Below are 22,295 nucleotides of genomic sequence, written 5' to 3'. Positions count from 1 at the left end.
ACAAATGATCTATGTCAGCCAGATTCTTGCACCAAGCAGAACCTAAGGCTCCAGTTCAGAGCCTAGTCTTCAGTTAGGTATCCTTGTTACTGAGGGGCTGGCAAAGAGACACTATTTCCAGACTTTGTCCCCTCTCATCACACACAGTTCTGTCCACGTCACTTCTGTCACACATCTTTGAAAGGGGCTGCTGTCATATCGATGGAACAGTTGCCTGATACGCCTGTTGTCTCTCTCTGTTTCTCTGGTAAGTGGTGTCATGACTTCTTCAGGAAAGATACTGTACCTGTATCCCTTCTCCCCCCGCCCCCCACTCCTTAGGTTCAAGCTTCATTTTGTTGTTGTGGCTGGCAGGTGATTTAGGGGTGCTGGTCCAAGATTTTTGTGAAGCCATTTCATTATCCACAACCTGTCAGCTCTGTGCAGCTGTGTTCTGTCTCAGATTCTCAACCCATGTTTGTTTTGTCAGGTCATCTTGGCCCCAGACAAAAGATGTGAGTGATTCCAAACAGCTGGATGACCAGCCTAAGAAAGAGCCTGCTGTGGTAGCAACTTGATGCCAGTGTCTCAAAAGTTCTGAGGCACTGGCTCCAGCCTCAGCTGGATTTCAGAGGCACCATAGGAAGCTTTTACCCTCCTGATGGCCCAGTCCTAACCCAGGAAATGGGAAGCAGTCTCTGAGCACGAGGCTTCTGTTTTCATTTCTGGCTGATTCTGTCATTCATCAAATGCTGAGCCATGTGCATATAGCTTGACTTAGTAAACCATCTTCTTCAGGCTTGGGATGCCAGCTAGCCTCTGCCTCCCTCCAATCAGTTCTCCCTCTTACCTATCCTAATATTGAAACTGCACAGTGTGGTCTGAATCTGAACTGCTTCACCAAGACCATGTGCTAAGTGTTTGGTTGATAGCAAGGGCTCATTTATTACTAAGTTTGATAGTCTCTTAGAGTTGATAGAAACTTTAAAGATACAGGATCTAGGTAAAGGGAGCAGGTCCTTTGCTTCTTCCCCTCCCCCATTCATTTCCTCTTTCCATGCATCATGATGTTTTTGCCTCACTTCAGGCAATCAAGCCACCAGACCATATATTTTGAAACCCTTGAATTTGTGACCCATGAATCAAAATAAAAATTTTCTCCTTCAAGTAGATTTTCTCAGGTATTTTGTTACGGTAATAGAACTCACTAATTCATCTCTCTTGCTACTCTCCGTTTTTTGTCTTCATCCGTATATCTTGAAAAGGTCTCAGAAACTCATACTAAAAGGTACCACATTTTTTACCCAGTGATACTCCCAGGCTCCTTTGAACTCTTAGACATATAGGGACAGGTGCAGGCTCTTTGGTAGTTACTGAAGGAGATTCTCAATGCTGATATAACTAGAAGGGTACCTGGAGGCTCCAAGACAGGAGTGTGGTACCTGTGGTGCATAATTCTTTCTTAGAGAGGTTCGTCTCAGTGCACAGACTGGTCCTGAACTGTTTAGTAAGTAACTGGATAGTAGTTGGTGAGAAGTAGTGTTGGAGCCCAAAGGAAAGAGTAGGCCATGTAGGGTGGTGTAGTATTGAAGAGCTCAGTGTGCTTAGCCAGACACAAACATCAGCAAAGACACAAAGTGGCAGAAGAGATTGTGCTCAGATTCTAGCAGCATGTACATTTCCTTAATGGGCAGCTAAGAAGCCTAAAAGCCTGGATACCCTAAGAGCAATAAGAATACCCACCACTTGCCTAGGGTTTTTAATGTCTCTCTCCAGGATAGGCCCCTGGCTCTGGATAAGGGGCTGATCTAGAGCTGGGCAGAGGTTGTCCTACATCAGCCTGGAGCACCTTGTCCTTCAGAATGAGGAAGTGCTCTGGTACCACAAAGGAGCCACTGGAAAAGCTCCTTTAGCCAAAGCTGGAATAATGTGAGCAAAAATAAGTAATTTAGCATTTGATTTTAATCCAGAGTATAAGTTAAATATCTGTAAGTCCATGCAGATATAAGTTAATGGTTGATAAATATATAGGGAAAAAGAAGGAGGAAAACCGTGCAAAAGAATTTCAAATAATCCATGCAGATTTCTCCTCTTAGAGGGAGCATCATCACTCATCCTCCTCACCAAGTAGACCATGTAGTATGTAGTGATTTTCTTCCAGATCTGGGCAATGGTTTATCACAAGACATACCCAGCCTTACCTCGGTGTCTTTCCTTCTTAAGATCCAGAACTATAGTCTAGCTGTGAGAACAACAGATATACCCAAATTGAGGCATATTCTAAATATATATATATATATATATATATATATATATATATGGCTAGTACTTCCTAAAACTGTCAAGATCATAAAAAATAAGGAACGTTTGAGAAACCTATCACAGCCGAGAGAAGCCTAAGGTTCCATGACAATATAGTATGCTATGGTCTTAGAACAGAAAAAGAACACTAGGAGAAAACCCAGAAGACTCAAGTAGCATGAGTGTCTATTGATTTGGTTTCAGTATTGGTTGGCTACTTGTAACAAATGCACCACCCTGGTAAAAGTCGTCGATAACAGAGTCACCTGGGTAATGAGTATATAGAAATTCTAAATTATCATTATAACTTTTAAAAGTTAAAACATAATAAAAAGAAAAAAAGCAGTACCAGAGATTCAGAGGAAAGAGATTGCTCTAGATGCAGCTTCTAGCATAGGCTAGAAAAAGAGGCTCCTTAAAGGATTGGCAGGGGCAGGGCAGGGGCCTAGACTGTAAGGAGGGACACCCTGAAATAAAACCCACATACTAGGACCTCTTCTGTGTCTGTCATAGGAGACCTGGCTGTGGGTGGCTCAAGAGAACCACATATTCCAGTGGGGCAGGATGTGAGCTGCCATCCTTGTTAGTTCTTATCATCTCAGAGCTGCAGGATTGAGATGGACGAATCATCTGCTGGTATTTTTGTGGAGTATGCTGGTTCTTGACAGCCTGCATGACCTACCTCACTATCTTCCTGCTTCTCCAAGCTTAGGTGAGAGTCCTACTATGACTGCTCATTCTCTTTAGCTTATGCTGCTCCCTCCTGACGCTGTTCTGCTTGCTTGTGAGGCTTATTCCAAGAACATGGAATAGACCAGACTGCCCCTCCCTCTCCTGTAGAACCTCTGCCATACTTGGTCTGTCTGCATGATATGCCTGACTCATCCCCCAGTTCAGCCTCCAAGGATCAGAGCTCTTGTTGTTTAGTTCATTGCTATACTCTTAGCACTAGTTGCCAGCATCAGCCTTGGCATACTGCTTTACTTCACCCAGTGACTTTCTTTACTTGTAGTGGAGATGGTGCTATTTCACAGTTACGGAGATACAACATGTTTATGGAAAGGCTCCTGGTGAATGTACTTGCTCATCTGTCCCTCTGCTCTTGTGCTCTTGGAGCTTACCTCTTCATAGGACTTCATAAACTAATCTAACCCCTATGTCACTAGCATCCTGAAGACTTTTGGCTTCCTCATGTTTGGCCTCTTTGACTCCATGGCTGTTTTCACACCTTTGTCTTAACAATTCAGCTATGTGTGCCCTCTTCCCCTCTGCACTGTGAAACATACAGCAGGTACTGTGGCTTACTCTTCAGTGTGGCTCCTGGCATCACATCCAGTGGATCCTTTTGAAATAAGTGACATGGGAACAGGCCACTAGCTGGCAAATGCAAATAACATTCAGACAGGTGACCATTTATTTAATCCATGTTTACAAAACCAGTTCCTTAATATCATGTGCCAAGGGCTTTGCAGCCAGAGGCTATGTGGTTATGCAGAGACTACGCAGCCAGAAGCTGGTGGGAAGGAGATGGGTGTCTTCCGGGTTGTGTTAAGAGCTTTGGCATCTCGCCCCAGGAAATAGGCTACATGCTGATCTCTCTGATCCTGGCTGTGTTGAAAGGCTCAGATCTCAGATAGGGCAAATTTGTGTGTGGTTTGACCTAGGATTACCACAATCCAGAAACAGTGGTTCATATGTCAGCTGCTACTGCCCCTAAAGTAAGGGTGAGCGGAAGAGCAACGCCATGCCCAGTTGTGGCAGCCTGTATTCTGAGTCTACTGAAAGGGTCTCTGCAAGGCCACCAGAACTAAAACCAGAGTCAGCCAGATTTCACAACAATCTGTCCAGCTCCATCCGCAGAACTGCCACTTCTACATAAGGGTGTGCTAGGCATAGCAGCAAGTCACACTTCTTAGCCTGTTTCTATTCCAACTGTGTTTATTGTTTGCATTTGGGGACTCTGAATTGGTCTAGGCTGTGTGTGTGTGTGTGTGTGTGTGTGTGTGCGCGTGTGTGTGCGCGCGCATGCGCGCGCGCGCATGTGCACACACACACACTTAACATGTGTGTGTGTTCATCCAAGTATGCATCACAGAAGTTAACACTTCAGCTATTCTTACTTGCTGGTTCTGTGACACTGAGTACACTCAGACTGCTGTGCAGCCATCACTACCATGTGCTCCAGACCTCTTTCCAAAGTGAAACAGACACCATTAAACACTAATATGCTATTATTCTCCTTTAGCCCTTAGCTATTCCCATTCTACTTAAAATTTCTATGAATCTAACTACTAAGCTCCTTATTTAAGTATTATTACAGTGTGTGTCATTTTTGTGATTAGCTGATTTCACTCAGGATTTATCCCGATTTTAACACACATCAGAACATAATCTCATTTCTCATTTTATAACTAAATACTCCTGTGTATGCATGTTCTACATCTTGTTTATCCATTCATTCATCAGTGGGCAATAGCATTGCTTCTGCTTCTCTGCTTTGTGGGAAACATGGAGTGTTTGGGTTACAGGCCTGTCCCACCAGTGCCTGGCTTTATGTGGTACTGTGGATGGGGCACAGGGCTTTGTTTATGTTAGTTAAGCATTTACCACTAATCAGTTTCTTTTTTATTATTTTTATTTATTAATGAATACAGTGGCCTGCATGCCAGAAGAGGGCAACCGATCTCATTATAGGTGGTTGTAAGCCTCCACATGGTTGCTGGGAATTGAACACAGGACCTCTGAAAGAGCAGCCAGTGCTCTTAACCTCTGAGCCGTCTCTCTAGCCCCTGATTTCTTTAGCCCTCTGTGCTTAATTACTTATTGAGAAATCTCCATAACTCTTTCCCATAACAACTGCATTATTATATAATTACTGTAAGTGATAAGAAGGTTCCAGTTTTCTATATCCTCATCAGCATTTGTTATTTCTGCCCATCATCCCCCCCTCTTTTTTTTTCTGTTGCCTTGTGATCTTCTGTTGGAGATTTTATTTGCATTTCCTTAATGACTCATGATGTTGAACATATTTTCGTGGGCTTATCAGGCACTTGTCTTTAGAAAAATGGCTTTTCAAATCTGCCCAATTTTTAGCTGTTATGTTTTTGCTCATGGCTTTTAGTTCTTCATATACCTGAATATTTGACCTTTGGCAACTGTGTCATTTACAAGTGTTTCTTCCCACTTTCTTAGTTGCCCTTTCGAAGGTTTTGGATCTTTGTTTAATTTTGATGGTGTCCGTTTTGTGGGATTTTGTTGTTGTTGGGTTTTTGGAGAGTTTTTTTGTTTTGTTTTTGTCTTTTTGCCTGTGCTTTTGGTGTCACATCTAAGAAATTGTTAAGTCCAATATATGGAGCTTTTGCCTTTGGTCTTCTAAAAGGATGATTGTTTTTGCATTTTCCCTCTGCCTTTGGAGACAAGGTCTTGACAAAGCTACTTGTGAACTCACGATTCTCCTACCCTTGACAAAGCTTGCCCAAGCTACTTGTGAACTCACAATCCTCCTACCCTTACCTTCCATGTCTGGTGTAGTATATTTTTTATTGTTGCTATTTGTTTTGACAGGTCTTAGTGACTTGCTTGGCCTTGAACTTTCTGTTATTTTGCTTCAGCTGCCTAGGATAACAGGCCTATGCCGCCACATCAAAGCCATTTTTGCTCTTATATGGTGAGCTGTTGTCGCATACAGTAATAGTAGGCACTTGGTTCTTGTGGAGGTGGTCAGGTGGGTGAAGAAGCTGTCAGTTCCTCTAGCCTGGGCTTTAGGAGTAAAGTGGGCCTTGGCTGGGTGGGGCAGGCTTCCTAAGGGAAGATCAATCAATTGGCTACTTAATAGCACCTAAGTGTCTTGCTGTCTCACCATCAACTCCAATCAGATGGGGCTGACACAGTAGATGTGAGAAGGAACTTCTTAGACTTGACGGTGTGTGACAGAGGTCCATGTTCTATTCTTTTATTCTTGCAAAATAAATTTAGATAGCCTAACAGTGCTCCCTGGGAACCTGGGTCATTTCTGTACCACCCGATAAAGTCTTCAGACCTTTGCATATAAAGATGTCTCAGTGGGTGGTGCCTCACAGCCTGAGTTTAATCCCCAGGATCCACATTGTGGAAGGAGAGAACTGATTCCTATAAGTTGTTCTCTGACCTCCAAAATTGTAAAGTAAAAATAAAATACTGATTTATAATCTCATTTCACATTGAATATGTGTACTTGTATGTATGTATGTCCAACACTAAATAAAAGTTTTGTTTTCTGTGGGTCTCAGTCAGGTGTTTTTGAAAGACCCATCCTGGGGATTGGAGAGATGGCTCAGTGGTTAAGAATACTGGCTGTTCTTCCAGAGGGTTGGGTTTTAATTCCCAGGATCTACATGACAGCTCACTACTGTCTGTAACTCCAGTTCCAGGAGATCCAACGTTCTTATACAGATATACAAATAGGCAAAACACCTATTTAAAAATGCACATAAAATAAAAATAAATCATTAAAAAATAGAAAAGGAAAAAGGAAACCCATCCTGGACTTCAAGTAGTGGGCAGGGTCAAGCTTCATTGTGACAGAGCCTTTCAGATCTTTAGATTTAGAAAGCAGTACTCCATGCCAGAAGAAGTCTTGGTTTCTGTGGGATTGTTTTCTATCTGAGTGAAGGATGATTCCCACAAAGTGTCCTCTGAGCCACTTCTGGTTTCATAATAACAGCTGCTTTTTTTTTTTTGAAGTGGGGCTCTTATCAGCCTCACTTTACAGCTCACTCATCCCATTTTCTTGCCTTACGCTCCTAAACTCTCTAGGGTCAATAATAAACAGGGTGGGCCAAGTGTGGTGCATACATCTGTAACCTCAGCAGTCGGACAATAGAGGCAAGGGGATCAAGAGTTCGGGGTGGTTTTCCCAAAAGTATACCTACTGGGATGTAAGGGAAGATCCTCAAGTAGTAAAACTGCTGTAACAAAGTTATCCTAACCCAGGAGAGTCGCCTTGGCCTCTGACAGTTTTCCTGGATGCAGTACATACCAGGGCCAGCTAGCAGAGGACAAAGAATAGGACTAGACTCTCAGAGTATGTTCTGTCCCATCTCTGATGAGAAGCCCTTGTCCCATCTCTACCACCTCCAGTTTGCTACCTTCCTTCTTACATGATCATCAGCTTATAATAGCTCCGCTGTCCTAGCTCTGGCATATGGGAACCAGAAGTGGACTGGAGACCTCAGGTAGCTAGAGGGCTGGGTTGAAACTGAACCTATAACTGTAACATAGAAGAAGCATTGGTTGTCAAATGCCAAATCTGGTTTGTGGGGGGGGTTGTTTTGTTTCTTATACAAGAACATTAGAGACCTGAGTTGCTAATCTCTGCAAAGTGTTGAACTTTGATTCCCACATGTGGCAAGGAGGTTATTGGGGCTGGCTCCTTGGCAGCAGCACCTAAGGCTGATTTTTCCCCCCAGAATTTGGGTTACAGCATAAATACTTGCCCTTACTTTTGGAACTTGGGCTCCAATCCTGCAAAGCTACTTCCTAGTATATTAAATTTGTAGTGTCCTTCCTCCCTGTCTGTAAGGTGGCGGCAGTGGAGCTTCTTGCCTCTTTGGGCTGTAGCAGTTTTCAGCAAGAGGATGAGGTAGGGCCTGATGTGAGTAGGGTGAGTAGTACTTCTCCAGTGCTGCTATGACTCGGGTGATTGCTCCTTCCTTCCAGTGTCACTGTTGAGTTGCGGAGAGCTGTTTTCTTACTTGACCTACTGCCCAACAGCAGTGGTTAAAATTACCTGATAAGTGTAATTATAAAAGTTAAAGCCAGATGGACGGTTGTGGCGCACGCCTTTAATCCCAGCGCATAGTAGGCAAAGACGGGCGGATCTCTTGTGATTTCAAGACCAGACTGATCTACAGAGTGAGTTCCGGGACAGCCAGAGCTGCACAGAGAAATCCTGTCTCAAAAAACAAAACAAAATAAAACAAAAAGTTAAGGCCAGTTTTCTCTCCTTGATAGTGTAAAAGGAGCAGGGATGGATGTGAGCATGCAGATGTCTCTGTAGTAAAAGACATTCTTTGGGCACCTCCCTAGCCTACGAGTGGGATAGCTGGTCATAAGGGAGTTCTGTGGTTTAGTTTTTTTTTTTAGAAGCCTCTACATTTCTGTAGTGGCTGCACTCACACTCCCATCACTGAGTTAAGAGTCCCTCCTTCTCCTATATCCTCACCAGTACTTATTGTCATTTTCTTCATTACCATTCTTACCAGAGTAAGATGGAGTTTCAGAATAGTTGTGATACATGTATACAATAGAATTCTATTGAGGAGTAATAAAAATAAGATTATGAAATTTTCAGGAAAATGGATGGAACCGAAAAACATTGCTTAAGTGAAGTAATCCCTTCTCAAAAAGATGATCCTACAAGATTATCTCCTATGTACAGATCCTAGCTCTGGCCGTTAAATATGCGTAGTCATGGGGGCTGGAGAGATGGCTCAGAGGTTAAGAGCATTGCCTGCTCTTCCAAATGTCCTGAGTTCAATTCCCAGCAACCACATGGTGGCTCACAACCATCTGTAATGAGGTCTGGTGCCCTCTTCTGGCCTATAGGCATACACACAGACAGAATATTGTATACATAATAAATAAATAAAATATTTTAAGAAAATGCATAGTCATGTAGGAGACATGTGGGCAAAGGCTAGGGAACTAAAAAGACTAGGGGAAAGAGAGAGTCTCTAAGGGGGAAGAACAATAGAGCAAAGTAGAAGGATTAATACTGAGGCCAGACAGGTACAGTGGTGGGTGATGCAGGAAGAGGGGGTGTGTGTGGGAGGTGAGAATCAATAAAAATTAACTAGGTGTCAAAACCCCAGATGGAAACTTATTATTTTGTAAACTAATTTTAAAAATAAAAGTGAGAGTCACAAGTTGGCTATGAGGTAAACCTGAATTCAGTCCCAAGGATCACATGGTAGAAGGGAAGAACCAACTCCTGAAGCTTGTTCTCTGGCCTCCATACATGTACTGTGTACATGCACACACATACTAAATAAATAAATGTAAAGACTTGAAAAAGTAGCTTTCATAATATCTTTATTAGGCTGCCATTTATGCTACTCCCATTAAAAAAAAGGCCAGGTAAGTGGGGGAAGTTAATGTGGAGTAAGGTAGATAGATGGTCAGTGGATAGAGCACTTGCCTCACAAGTGTGAGGGCTTAAGTTCAGATCCCCAGAATCCACATTGAACTGGCGTGTCAGTATACATCCATCACTCTAAGGATGAAATGGGAAGTGGAACATAGGAATCCCTGAAAACTTGAGTGTCAGCTTCCCTTGTTCATGCAGTGGTAAACAATAAAGAGACCAGTCTCAAACAAGTGGAAGGTAAGGATGCATACTGTGGCACACTACACCCAAGGAGTTAGAGGGGAGGTTTTTGTTTGTTTGTATAGTTCCAGAGCCTTTCACAGCTCATAGTCAAGTGATTCGGCCACTTCAGAAAATAGTCTGTTGCGTTTGAAAGAGTTAAATATACAGTTTCCATTTGACCAAGCAATTCTACATTTAGCTATCTACCTGAAAGCAGTAAAAGTATGTGGCCATTCAAACATGTGAACATGAGTGTCAGCAGTATTGTTCACAACAGTCCCAAATGGAAACAGCCCAGGTTTCTATCAGTGGTGAAGTGAAAACACAAAATGGGGTCCATCTACATGGTAGATGGTATTCAGCCTGGGCAAAAAGGTGGTGTGTTGAACCTTCAGAGTGCGGGTAAGGAAGGAGCTTCCAGACACAAAGGGTTGCACATCATGTGGTTCTGTTCGTATAAAACATTGGAGGAATAACTCTTCCGAGGCAGAGAAGTTGGAGGGAGACAGAGGGAAATAATGGCTAATGGCCTGAGGTTTGTAGGGGTGAGTATTGTACAGTTCTGTAAATGCTGAATAGTCATTGAACTATACTCTGTAAACAGGTAAGTTGTGTGCTACAAATTAATTTTTAGTAAAGCTCCATTAAAAAGAAATTAGCTATAAATGAGAGAATTTAATTTTGGAACAGTTTCTTCCCATCTCATTGCAAGCCCTGTGGATGGATTGGGCTCTAGAACCATAGCTACCCCTTCCTTCTATAGTATTCTCTGATTGTTCCTAGTTGTATGTGTGTCAGGATCCAGTGATTCCCCCCTCTTCTGACAAGGCGGGGGGGGGGGCATCAAAGACATTAGTTAAAGGTGAATGCCAATTTCCTCCTGTCCTATCCTAGTTCCTGTCATTCTTTCAGCCCTGGCTAGCCTGGTTGTCCTTAGACTTTCATCAGTCCTCTTTCCTCTGCCTCCCAGGTACTGGGATTACAGATGTGTGTCAATTTACGTGCCTACCTGGCTGTTTTTGCCCTCTATGGACCATTTTGTAACCCTTTCTAAAGGAAATAGAGCTGAGGCCTGGGAGGTAGAGAGGTTGAAAGTTTAGACCGTGGCGATACTCAGCTCTAAGTTAGGGTCTTTGGCTCATGGTCAAGTGTCTAGTACAGACTGTTGCTGTGTAAGAGGGGAAAGTAGGGCTGTAGGGACCTGAGCAGTTTGGTGACACTGAATCCTTGAATGGCCTAGTGGCCAATCCCTGGAGAAAGAAAGAACAAGATTTTTGTTGATATGTTTTATCATCCCCACTTAACTAATCTTTTTGTGTGATATATTGTCATATTTCATACTCTATTGACATAGATCTGAAATCCATCATGGCCATTGCTGTGTTGTTGTCTTGTTTTGTTTTGTTTGAGACAGGGTTTCTCTGTGTAACAGTCCTGGCTGTCCTGGAAGTCGCTTTGTAGACCAGGCTAGCCTCGAATTCACAGAGATACACCTGCCTCTGCCTCCCAAGTGCTGTGATTAAGGTGTGCACCACCACATCTGGCCTTGACTGTCAGTACTTTAATCTCAAGGATTGGAATGGAGTCCCAGCAGCAGGGCAGAAGAGGCATTCCTTGCAGTTCTTTCTATCTGACCACCCCCTAGCTTTCTGCACAGCTTGTCATTCTGTCCTCCCAATACCGATAGCATCAGTTTTTTCTCTTCTGTCTCAGAAATAAGGTGTGCCTTGTACAGGGATAAAGAATTCTTAGAGCACAATTCACCCAAACCAGGTTTATGAAGCATACTAGAGAGGACCAATGATTAAAACTGATGTGGACTAGAAGGATTGGCACTGGAAAGAAGAGGCGAGGAAAATTAGGACCCTATCCTGGGTCTCCCCATCCAGAAAGACCAGGCTTTGAACCTAGGCAAGACTGAGTATTAGACTACTATCTCTGTCCACTGGTCCCCGAGAAGCCCTGCTGGGGTTGCAGGACTCCCTCTGTTGCAGAGCTGGGCTGGGCCCTCTTAATATACCCTCCCCTGTGATATGTGCTTTTGAGCTCAAAGGCTCACCAGTTAGGGGGTCCAGCTTCAGCCATGGGAAGGCTATCATGGACCTTGTGTGGGCAAGAACCCTCTATTCTGGTACTGTGCCATCCCTGTCATCATGGTGTGTGTCTTATACACACACACACACACACACACACACACACACACACACTCTCCCTGAGTCTACATCAAGCAAGTTAGAAACTCTTGGATCATTCGGATGACCTTAACTGGAGAGAGCCTGCCTAACACACACTTGACAGATGTAACTCATGGGTTGGTGGTTCTGAGCTCAGTGTGGGTATCCGGCCTCATTCCCTGCTCTTAGACAAGGCCCCACCCTCAGCCTCAGTCAGCAGGATCTTGGTAAAAATGGATCCGATAGAGCTATAGAGGAAGGCAGACCAACTGCTGCTCCATACACTTAGTGGTAAGAAAGGAAGCCCTTCAAGTAGTAGGTCTTGGGGAATTAGGTGAGAAGTTGCTGTCTGCCCCAAAGCCTACCCACCTGTGGCTTCTGGAACAGACTGACAGTGTTTCTCTGTAGGATCTGGCAATGTAAAAAATGGGCATGATAGGATACATAGCACCCTGTCTGCTCTCCCAGAGCATCTGTGTTTGGGGGCCTTGTGAGACTAACAGTTCTGGCTTCTTTATGGAGACCTCTCACCAGCCCTTCACTTCAGTGGGATTCTCTCAATGCCTTCCTTTTCTGATTTTAGTTTTCTTTATTTTGGTGTCTTAACTGTGCATTTGTGTGTCTGTGTGTGCATGTGTCAATCCCTAGCCCTTCAAGAAGTCTCTGTAGGGCTCCTTAAAGCCATGGTATGTTTAGGTGTGGGCCTTTGGGTCTATTTCCCAGCCTCAGAGCTAGGGCTCAGGGTTGTGGCTCTATTCTGTTCACCTGTCTTTAAAAAAAACAAAAAACAAAAAAACAAAACAAAAAAACTCACCTTGGTATTGAATCTGAGACTAGGATCTTAGCCTCCTATTCTCCCCAGCAGTCTCCAGTGCAAGCCAGGACACTGCTCTCCAAGGAGGAGGTGAAATCCAGCTAGGTATCCTCTAAAAAGTCCAACTTGGTCTTTCCTACCATGGATGGGTGGATAGGAAGTAGTACTTGAGGGCCAAGGACTAAAGGACTGCTGGTGGCTGTGGAACCTGACACTACCTCTTTTGAATGACTTTTTTGTACTTGCAGCCTACCACCCTCCCTCAGGGCACCATCAACATGAACCAGTGCACAGATGTGGTGGACGGGGAGGCTCGTACTGGGCAGAAGTTCTCCCTCTGCATTCTGACGCCCGACAAGGAACATTTTATCAGGGCAGAGACCAAGGAGATCATCAGTGGGTAAGTTGCCCAGACCCACAAGAAGCACTGTCTGCTTGTCCACTCAATTCTGCAGACTCCAGGGCTGCTGAGTGTTCTTTTTTTTAAATATTCATTCGTTTGTTTGTTTGTTTGTTTGTTTATTATGTATACAATATTCTTTCTGCATGTATGCCTGAAGGCCAGAAGAGGGCACCAGACCCCATTACAGATGGTTCTGAGCCACCATGTGGTTGCTGGGAATTGAACTCAGGACCTTTGGAAGAGCAGGCAATGCTCTTAACTTCTGAGCCATCTCTCCAGCCCCCTGAGTGTTCTTCATAATTCTTCACTGGTTGGTGCCCACCACCACCATCACCACCACCACCACCACATACGCCCGCTCACACATCCTATGTAGCACTGAAAACTTCAGGTGATGCATATGCATGTATTTTCTCAGTGATGAACCCCATCATCTTATAAGGCTGAAAGAGGACAGATGTGTCAAACCTTTTGAAGAAGTCAATCTGGGGTTGAAGGGAACAGACTGTAGCACAGGGTAGAGGGAGTGAGGACCAATGGTTTGAGCGAGTACAAGGCCACTGGGAAAACTGCCTTCCTTTAACATGGGCTGTATCTCTAGTGAGGCTGGCTGTTCAGGAAGTCAGCCAATACTGGTCAGGGAATATCCTTTGCTGAGTGACTAAGAATTCTCCTTTTCAAGCTTCTGCAGACAGTGTGGAGGAGTGCTTTGTGTGTCTTCCTGAGTTTGACTCAGAACATCAGATTTAAGGATTCCAGGGGCTTCTGATGAGCCTTTACTCTATGTCAAGGAATCAGATTGTCAGAAGCAGGGGAGCAGTCAGGTGTGAGTGGCCTTCTGTCCTCCTGGCTGTACCTGCTGTTATCTGGCCCGATCCAATACACCTGTCCCAAGTGAGTTTTCCTAGGGACGCTCACCGTCCTAGGCTTGGATCTAAGGAAGACCCCAGTGGCATTTGGGATTGAAAAGGAAGTCTGAGGTTTTTCAGGACAAGCTGGGAGTATCTGGAACTGGGTTACTGATGCCATGTGGTTCAGAGAGGTGATGTTTAGCATCTGTCTGAATGATCCCTTTGAGAACTACCTTGGGGTCCTGGCTTTACTCTGAGACACTCTCCTTGGTCATTTCTCTGTTGTCTTCTTTTGTCAGCATGTACCATGGTGACCTGCTAGGTAGACATGGTTATTGATGATCATTAACTGACCAAGGTTCCAGCAAGCAGCCTGTAGTTTCAAAATTGTGTATGCTAACTAATACTCCCCAAGGTTCACAGCTTATTGGTAGGTCTGTGTCACAGCCATAGTTATAGCAGGCCACCCGAAGCTCTTTCTCTCCTCTCCTTCCTGAAAGCCCTCTTCTGACCCAAGCAGCAGCTTCTGTAGTCTTGCCCACATTCTGGGATCTTTGGTACCCATAGAAATTAGGCACGACACAAATGTTCCAAGAGCAAGTGCTTTTCCTCATTTTCTCTGTCTCCTCTAATGGCGATTCCCTCTCCAAGGCTTTCGTGGCTCTTCATCTCTGTACTCCAGGCCCCCTTGGCCTACATGCTCTGGTCACATCAAAACCAGTTCCTAAGGAGAAGATACTTTCACCAAATTGGATGGGGAAAAGCAGAGACATCTACCACCTACTCAGCCTTCCTCCCTGCCCCCCCCCCCCCCAGATTGGCTGAAGGAAGTAGGTGGTTCGTTCTCTAGTTCTCTCATGCCATGAGTGACTTCCAGGCTGCTGAGACCATACTGACACAGCTTCTCCAGAGGATTGATTGGGGCTCGTGTTTGCTTTCTGGCTCACCCAGAGGCTAGGATTCTTTACTCCCTGCCCTGCCATCAGCTCTGCCCACTCTCTCATTCTTACTGACCTAGCTCTGTCTTTGGGAACTGAAGAAACTTGGTACCCACCAACCTCATGTCACTAACTGATCCCCATCTCTTCACTGGATTGTTGTTCTTCACATTTCTAAAATGTCTGAGGAGTATGTTGGATACATCCCACTGGGCTTCCTTGACAGAGTCACATGTTGCTGAGTATGGCTGCAGACACCTGAAATTCCAGATTTGGGATACTAAGGCAAGAAGTTGAGACTAGGTCCTGAGAATAGGGTCAGTAATGGAACAGTGATGTCCCTCCATTCCGTAATGCCTTTGATGGACCATGCCTCTTTGTCAGAATAGAGAAGTCTTCTTGCTTTGAGCCCATGGTGGCCATGGAAGGGTCATTGCCTCATACAGCCTATACTTTACCTGCCTTGCTCTGTGATAGAGTCTCACCCAACTTCTGCCCTCTGATTTGGGGTAACTGCTCAGTATTACTATTGAGACCACTTAATAGGTCTCTCCAGAAAGGGCACCTAAGGGATGGAGGTCTCTACCACTCCAGCAAGGCCTGGAGTCATGGATCCTAAAAGCCAGGGATTTACCTGGTGCTATTTCTCCTCTCTTTGCAGGTGGCTAGAGATGCTCATGGTGTATCCCAGAACCAACAAGCAGAACCAGAAGAAGAAACGGAAAGTAGAGCCACCCACCGCACAGGTAGGCTGGTTGGCCTGTCCCCTAGTGGAGCTGGGCCTGGGAAGAAGTGAGGGCAAGAGAAGGGGGAAAGGTCTGGCTAGGGCTGAGGTGGTCACAACTTGCATGTCGCCTCCTCCCTTATACTTTACTGCTTATACTTTAGGAGTCATAGGCCATATGTCATCCTCTCTAAATCACTAAGCAGAATAGCCTGCTAGAATGTCCTGGGCTGTCTTCAGGAGGTTTCAGGCCTGACGGCAAATGCCAAGCAATAGCAGCTTAGCTTATGACCCTTCCCCTGCCCATCCTGTCAACCTCCGGGAAGGGCAAAGTGGTCTATTCTTTTGACACAGTCAAAGGAAAGAAGGGTCCCTGCTTTGACTGTGACCAGAGCTAGGTGACTGGGGCAGTCCTTCCCTTCCTCCCACTGTCCCACTCTTTCTCATTCCCCTCCCTCTTCCTAGATGGTATTCTGGGCTCATGGGCAGAAGGGCTCTGCCCCCATTCTTGCTGTGTTCACCACACCCTTGGGCTCTGGAAGGGTAAAATCACCATTCTGAATTTCCAGCAAGGCCTTTGGCTAGGGTGGTTGTAGGTACTTAGTGTTCATCTTTTTCCCTCTGTACCAAATGTTGCCCTCACCAGGGTTTTGACCTACATTAGATAATTAAGCTAGTCCTGAAAATGAGCAAGATAGGTCTTCTGGGCATCACAAAGCCAGGGTCCTGTGGAAGCAAAGAGAGGCTGGTCTGGTCCCCACATCCCTAGGACTATTGTGGACAGTTTCTCTTCCTAGCAGGGTGCAGCTAGGCCTGCCCTCCATTGACCACCATCCATCCTGTATATCATCTTTACCAAAGATGCCCAGAGAGCAGTGCCCCCAACTAGAAGTCATTAAAACATGTAATCAGAGAAATGAAAATATGCAGTCAGTTTCCGGGAAACTGAAAGTAGAACCTTCTGCTATGGAGCAGCAGTTAATGCTCAAATCCCCCAAGCTGCCTGGTTTGAGGGGAAAAAGTCCTGGCTGAATAACAGTGGTTAGGGTTACGCCTTGTTTCCATGGTGATGCCTTGGAAACACTGCAGCACAGAGCTTCTGCCTCCAAATAAGGTAACTCTCTATGTACAGGAGACAGCTTGGGTCAGGCTAGAAATTTGGATGTGTCCCCTCCCCCACAACTTTGCCCCTTCCAAGTGATGCTGCCCTGTGACTAGACTCCAACTCTCTAGCAAATAGAAAGAGCCCTATGATCCCAAGACAGGGAAGTCACCCCTTCCCCGAGGCTATGCCTCAGAGCCCAGGCACTGAGTTCCCAGCCTCTTCCATCAGTGTTATGGCACTGCCTCTCTCCTTCTCTACAACTGACCTCTGGTTGGCCTCAGGAGAGAGACAAGGACTGCATTTGGATTGAAGTTTCTGGGTACACCCCACACACAGCCTGCTGCCAGAGGCATTTGTGTGGCCCTTATGGTTCTGTGGGTGAGCATGAAGCTCTATTTCCTCCTCTCTCCATGGGCCTGCACAAGCCCAGAAGAGTTTTGGTTTAGACCACTGAGAACTGGAAGCCTTGGTTTCTGCCGTGTCTAACTAACTTCAGCTTGTTCCTAAAGAGGTGCCGGCCATCATACATATGCTCTTGAAGAGAAGGCCTAAAGTAGAGGGGAACAGGAGTACCCCAAAGGCATGGCCATAGCAAGAGTCCCCTAGCTCTCCCCAGGTCTATTGCCCACATGGAACTTGGGAGAGTGGCTCTCTTCTCTGACCACCCCCGTTCCCCCTCCCCCACACACAATTCCCTGCCAAAGCTCTAGGCCTTTGGCAAAGACCCGGGTGATGCCCTTGCTCTGTATCTGGATATGTTGAACATTCCCTGTCCTTCCTTCCCTAGGATTCTTGGTTTCTGTAGGGCTTCCGCTGCCCTCTATTTCAAAGCAGGACCCTTCCTCCTCACTGTGGCCCCTCTTCCATTTTCATGCCAGAGAAGTAGAAAAAGGTACCCCTCAAGGAGGAGCTTACTTCCTTTTTTCTTGGCTCTAGAAGCTCTTCTGAGTGCCTATGATAGCAGCCAGGGTTCATTACCGTGTTAACAGCAGAAACATGACAGCTGGCTACTGAGGATTTGGTGCAGTGAACCTAGGTGCCTGCAACCTTTGCTAACCCAGGCTGGCTCTGTGCAGTGTGTGCCTCTACAACCCTTTGTGTGTCCACATCCACCCAGTTATATTTCTCATCCCTGCTCAAAAGAAAAAGTGAATGAAAAATAAAGACATAAAAAGGAAAGAAAGAACATGGCTCCTAGTTATGGTAGAAGAAAGTTTATTATAGATACATGGGAGAGCATAGCCAGAGGCAGAGACATCTGGGAGAGTCCAGAGTAGACATGGTAGACATGAGCAGACTGAGCTGAGCCATTGGCCCTGGGGGTAGGGGGAGGTATGATGATGACAAGGTGCAGAAACCAAAGGTACGAAAGAGGTGGAATAACCAAAATGGCTGTACTATATATATAGAAAAGAGCCTCTGGGGGAAGGACAGCCCAGCCTCTGGGCTGAAGAAGTTTAGGGTAGGGGGTGGGGTATACCACCTGTACCCTGTAACTGGAAGGGACTGAGGGATGCTGGGAGAACCTGAAGGCCAGGTCTGCTTTGATATGTTAAATAGGTACCTCAGCAATTTGTCTCAGGGTTTGAAACTTAATCAGAGGATCTTGCCAAAGGATAGGGGAACTTTTACCCATCTTCCAGAAGACAGAATACTGTTATAAAGGAGAAAGAATAAGCTCCTTGTGGGTCAGAGGTGTGGGTCAGGCCCAATTCTGTGGCATGAGACCAGATGGGAGTGGAAGGTAGATAATTATATATCACCACCTCTTTGTGGCAAGATAGTAATTGACTAAAACCATCCTCTTGGCAGCCCCCTCAGCAGTATGAGTGGTTGGGCACAGGACAAGAGTGGATACTGCAGGGCAGTTGAGATTCCCATCCTTTCCTTATCTGAGCTCAGCATCTAAAGAGTCCAGCTCTCTTATTACTTAGAAACTAGATTTTTGCGTCTTTTGAGTTTAGCCTACCCCCCACCCCCACCCCCAGACCCCTTTTGCTCAGGGCCATATTGCTTCTGTGCCCTGGGAAAACTGGGAAATGACTTGGGCTACCAATAAAGAACAGCTTGTGCATGAGAACAAAGTGTGCATGTGACAGGTGTGAATGTGCAGGCTTGAGTGGGATGGTGTGTCTTACATGATTCCTGATGCTAGTCACAAAATGTCACAGACTGAGAGGCTGAAACAATAGACACTGTTGTTTTCTCAGAATTCTGGAGACAAGGAAGTACAAGGTTAAGGTGCCAACTTCCTAGTTCTCTCACACATGTAGAAGGACCAGTGTAGATAGCTTGGACCTCTTTTATAGGATACTGATTCCATTAAAGAGGAATGACCTAACCATATCCTAAAGGCTTCACCTCCACAAATCATCAACATGGGATAGGATTTTTGTTGTTGTTATTGCTGTTGTTTTGTTTTTTAAGATAGGATTTCTCTGAGTAGTCCTGGCTGTCCTGGAACTCTCTCTATAGACTAGGTTGGCCTCAAACTCAGAGATCAGCCTACCTCTGCCTCCTGAGTACTGTGATTAAATGTTTGTACCACCACTGCCCAGCCATGGGATAAGTTTTCCTTATGTGGATGAGCAACTGTTCAGGCCTTAGTGTTGTCTTATTTCAGTAACTCTTCCACATAATCCCTGCTATTTCATTCAAGTTTAAGAGAGAGTAAGACCACAGGGTGCTATGGAATCTACTTTCTGCATTGACCCCAATGATCTTGATTGCAGTGGGCCTCTGTCAGAAGAGTGTTCTTTTTTGCCTTGTCCTGTCTCCCTTTGTTTATGTCTCAAGTGCCTGAGGGTTTAGGAATGGTAGACTCTAAATCAACTCCTGTGGACTCACCCTTAATAACTGGGCTGCTATTCTAGGCACTGTCTAGCAATATACAGAGTTTCTGCATGCTTGATGACATGGCGCTGGTAGAAACCCAGGATCTTCTCTTTGCAAGGCCCCTTGGGCAAGACACTGTGGTTCCTCAGAGAACAATCAGGAAAAGAAAAGCTTTCCATTCTCCAACACTATTTTACTGGCCTTGTATTCCTTGTAATTTAGCAGCCAGGAATGATGAGCTAGCCTGGGCTATGTGCTCATATGCTGCCACCCCCCATTGTTATCTCTCCAGGAGCCTGGGCCTGCTAAGATGGCTGTCACGAGCAGCACTGGTGGTAGCAGTGGCAGCAGCAGTAGCAGCATTCCCAGTGCCGAGAAAGTTCCTACCACCAAATCCACACTCTGGCAGGAAGAAATGAGAGCCAAAGACCAGCCTGATGGGAACAGCCTGAATCCAGCTCAGAGTCCCAGCCAAAGCCTGCCTCCTGCTGCTTGCACCCCACGGGAACCAGGGCCAGAAAGCAAAGAAGGTGAGCAGTAGCTGATCAGCCGTGGACCCACTGTTGCAGTGATCCATCTTGTACTGCCGGAGTGGGACCCCATCCCGTGGGCAGGAATGACACTGGGAATATGATACAGGAGCTCAGTCATAGGGCCTGAACTTTTCCTCCCTCTGTACTTCTCTATATCAGTTCTGGGTAGCCCTGGCTTAGCATGACTGGGTTCCTGCCTTGTGAACTTCAGCTTGGCCTCTCCACCCCATCTGTGAAGGAAAAAGGTGTAGCACCTACTCTGTCGGCCTCGGGAGAACTACAGACACTCTGTTCTGCCTATATGAGGAAGCCTCTGTTCCTGTCCCACAGGTTCCTATTACATTAGCTCTTAGAACCCACTAGGTTAGTTGCCGCCTGTCTTTAAAGAGGTAGCAGTTAGGGCAGTACTGCCCCTCTCCTCATTGTTACGTTCTTGCTCAGCCCCTGGCTAGGAGGAAGAAGGGCCAGGGAAGAAGCTATTAACATTACTGTGCCCTCTCCTCTTAGTATGCTGTGATGCCTCAGCAGAACTAAAGTTTCTTTTGCTGCCTCCCTCAATCTGAGTTCTTTAACATATACACCAGTCCACAATCCTTGTGCTCCACTTCATGCCAACAAAAGCCCTCCTCCCTGCCTTGAAAATGTATTAAGAGCCTGAAAGGTGTCTTGTTTGTTGGTTTCCTCCTGTGGTCTGGTTAAAAAAAAAAAAAAAAAAAAAAACTATCGGTTAGGATGGAGTCCTGCTTCCCCACCAAAACTGTACAAAAGGCCTACTTACCAGCCTGACTGCAAGTGACCAGACTGGAGTAAAGGCAACACAGATGGATGATCCTTTTCTGCCTACAGTGCTCTCCTTCCACCTCTACCCCATATTGTAGCTGTGGAGTGTGAAGGTGGATGGTGTTGAGGCATCTATCTCCTAGTTGATCATGTGTGGGCTTGATCATGTGGAAAGTTATCATGACAGAACTGGCAGCAGTCTGAGCAAGCTTCCTCTTCTCTTCCAGATGAAAGCACCATGAGTGGGGACCGTGTGGATAGTGGTCGGAAAGTACGGGTAGAGAGCGGCTACTTCTCCCTAGAAAAGGCCAAGCAGGACCTGAGGGCTGAGGAGCAGCTGCCTCCACCACTCTCTCCACCCAGCCCCAGCACCCCACACAGCAGGTATGGTTGTCCTGGATCACCTTCACAGGAACTCAGCCACCCCCTTCATTCCCCAGGTCTTCCAGCCCCAAGTCGCATGGTCTACAGCATCTGCCCTGACAGCATGGGTGAGGCCAGCAGGCCGCCCAACCACATGGACTCCAGCAATGCTGGGGGGTGGGGAACAGAGATACTGGGGAGCACCTTTGCCTTTAAAGCCAGCAGGCAGTATGCCGCCCTGGCCGACGTCCCTAAGGCCATCCGGATCAGCCATCGAGAAGCCTTCCAGGTGGAGAGAAGGCGGTTGGAGCGTAGGACTCGGGCCCGGAGCCCTGGCAGGGAAGAGGTGGCCCGTCTGTTTGGCAACGAGCGGAGGTAAGGAGGATGCTGGAGGGCTAAATTCATGTATGCATACATAACACTCACGCAAGTGTACCTCAGGAACATGATTTATGTTTAGTATGTGGAGCACTTTCTCTCCGGGCCCTGGACTGCGGCACCAGTTCTCAACTCAGCGCCTGATACAGGACTAAGTGCCTGCGGGATGGCTGCTCTAGGTTGGTGCTTCCCAGATAAGGCCGTAGGTGGCTGAATCTTACTCTTGGACTACTTCTGTTCTCGGAGAAGACTCCCAGAGCTACAGTTAGGAACCAGCCCCTCCTTATGCTGACAGTTCTACAGTAGGCAGAGAGGGCAACACAGGTTCTTCCCACGAGGATACAAAAGGCAGCCTGAAAAGCTCCAGGTGTCCCAAGTACCACGCGCCCTCTGGACTTTGCTGACATGGCTTCCCACCAGCGGCAGAAATGTAGCGCTTACTGCTGAAAAGATACGGCTCCTGCTGCTTTTCCCTTGCCCTGCTGTCCCAAGCTTGGAGCTGTGCCCACACCCACCCACTCCCAAATTCTCTGTCACATCTGTGAGCTGGGTTTTGTGTCCATGCCAGTTTTCTTACCTAACACCAGACAGATTTTAAAGGCCCATCACTATCCCCAGGAAAGGTTAGAAACACATGTGTCTATTTTGCTTGGGGGGGAAAGCCAGTTTTTGCTAGGTTTACAAAGACGTTCTCTTTCAGAAAAGCAACTCCAGAAATATCCTGACTGTCTTCCCTGCCCTGAGTGCGGGCTGATGGTCAGTCAGGGTT

The 22,295-nt window shown here is 46.1% G+C and overlaps 1 protein-coding gene across 3 annotated transcripts in view; it reads left to right on the top strand.

The window, feature by feature from the left end:
* The window catches only part of LOC119811120 (myosin phosphatase Rho interacting protein), a 136,708-nt gene that overhangs the window by 68,900 nt on the left and 45,513 nt on the right, over positions 1-22,295 (top strand). For 2 of the 3 annotated variants that reach the window (XM_038324692.1, XM_038324693.1), the window contains exons 4-7: positions 12,865-13,016; positions 15,470-15,554; positions 19,765-20,002; positions 21,013-21,169. In XM_038324692.1, coding sequence (XP_038180620.1) covers positions 12,865-13,016; positions 15,470-15,554; positions 19,765-20,002; positions 21,013-21,169 — 632 coding nt within the window. Of the gene's footprint in view, positions 1-12,864; positions 13,017-15,469; positions 15,555-19,764; positions 20,003-21,012; positions 21,524-22,295 lie in introns of all 3 variants that reach the window. The other variant, XM_038324694.1, reaches the window with a different exon arrangement.

This window comes from Arvicola amphibius, chromosome 4, assembly GCF_903992535.2.
Source record: "Arvicola amphibius chromosome 4, mArvAmp1.2, whole genome shotgun sequence".
Taxonomy (NCBI): Eukaryota; Metazoa; Chordata; class Mammalia; order Rodentia; family Cricetidae; genus Arvicola; species Arvicola amphibius.
Note: the sequence above shows the minus strand (reverse complement) of the source record. Positions and strands in the feature narration are given on the sequence as shown.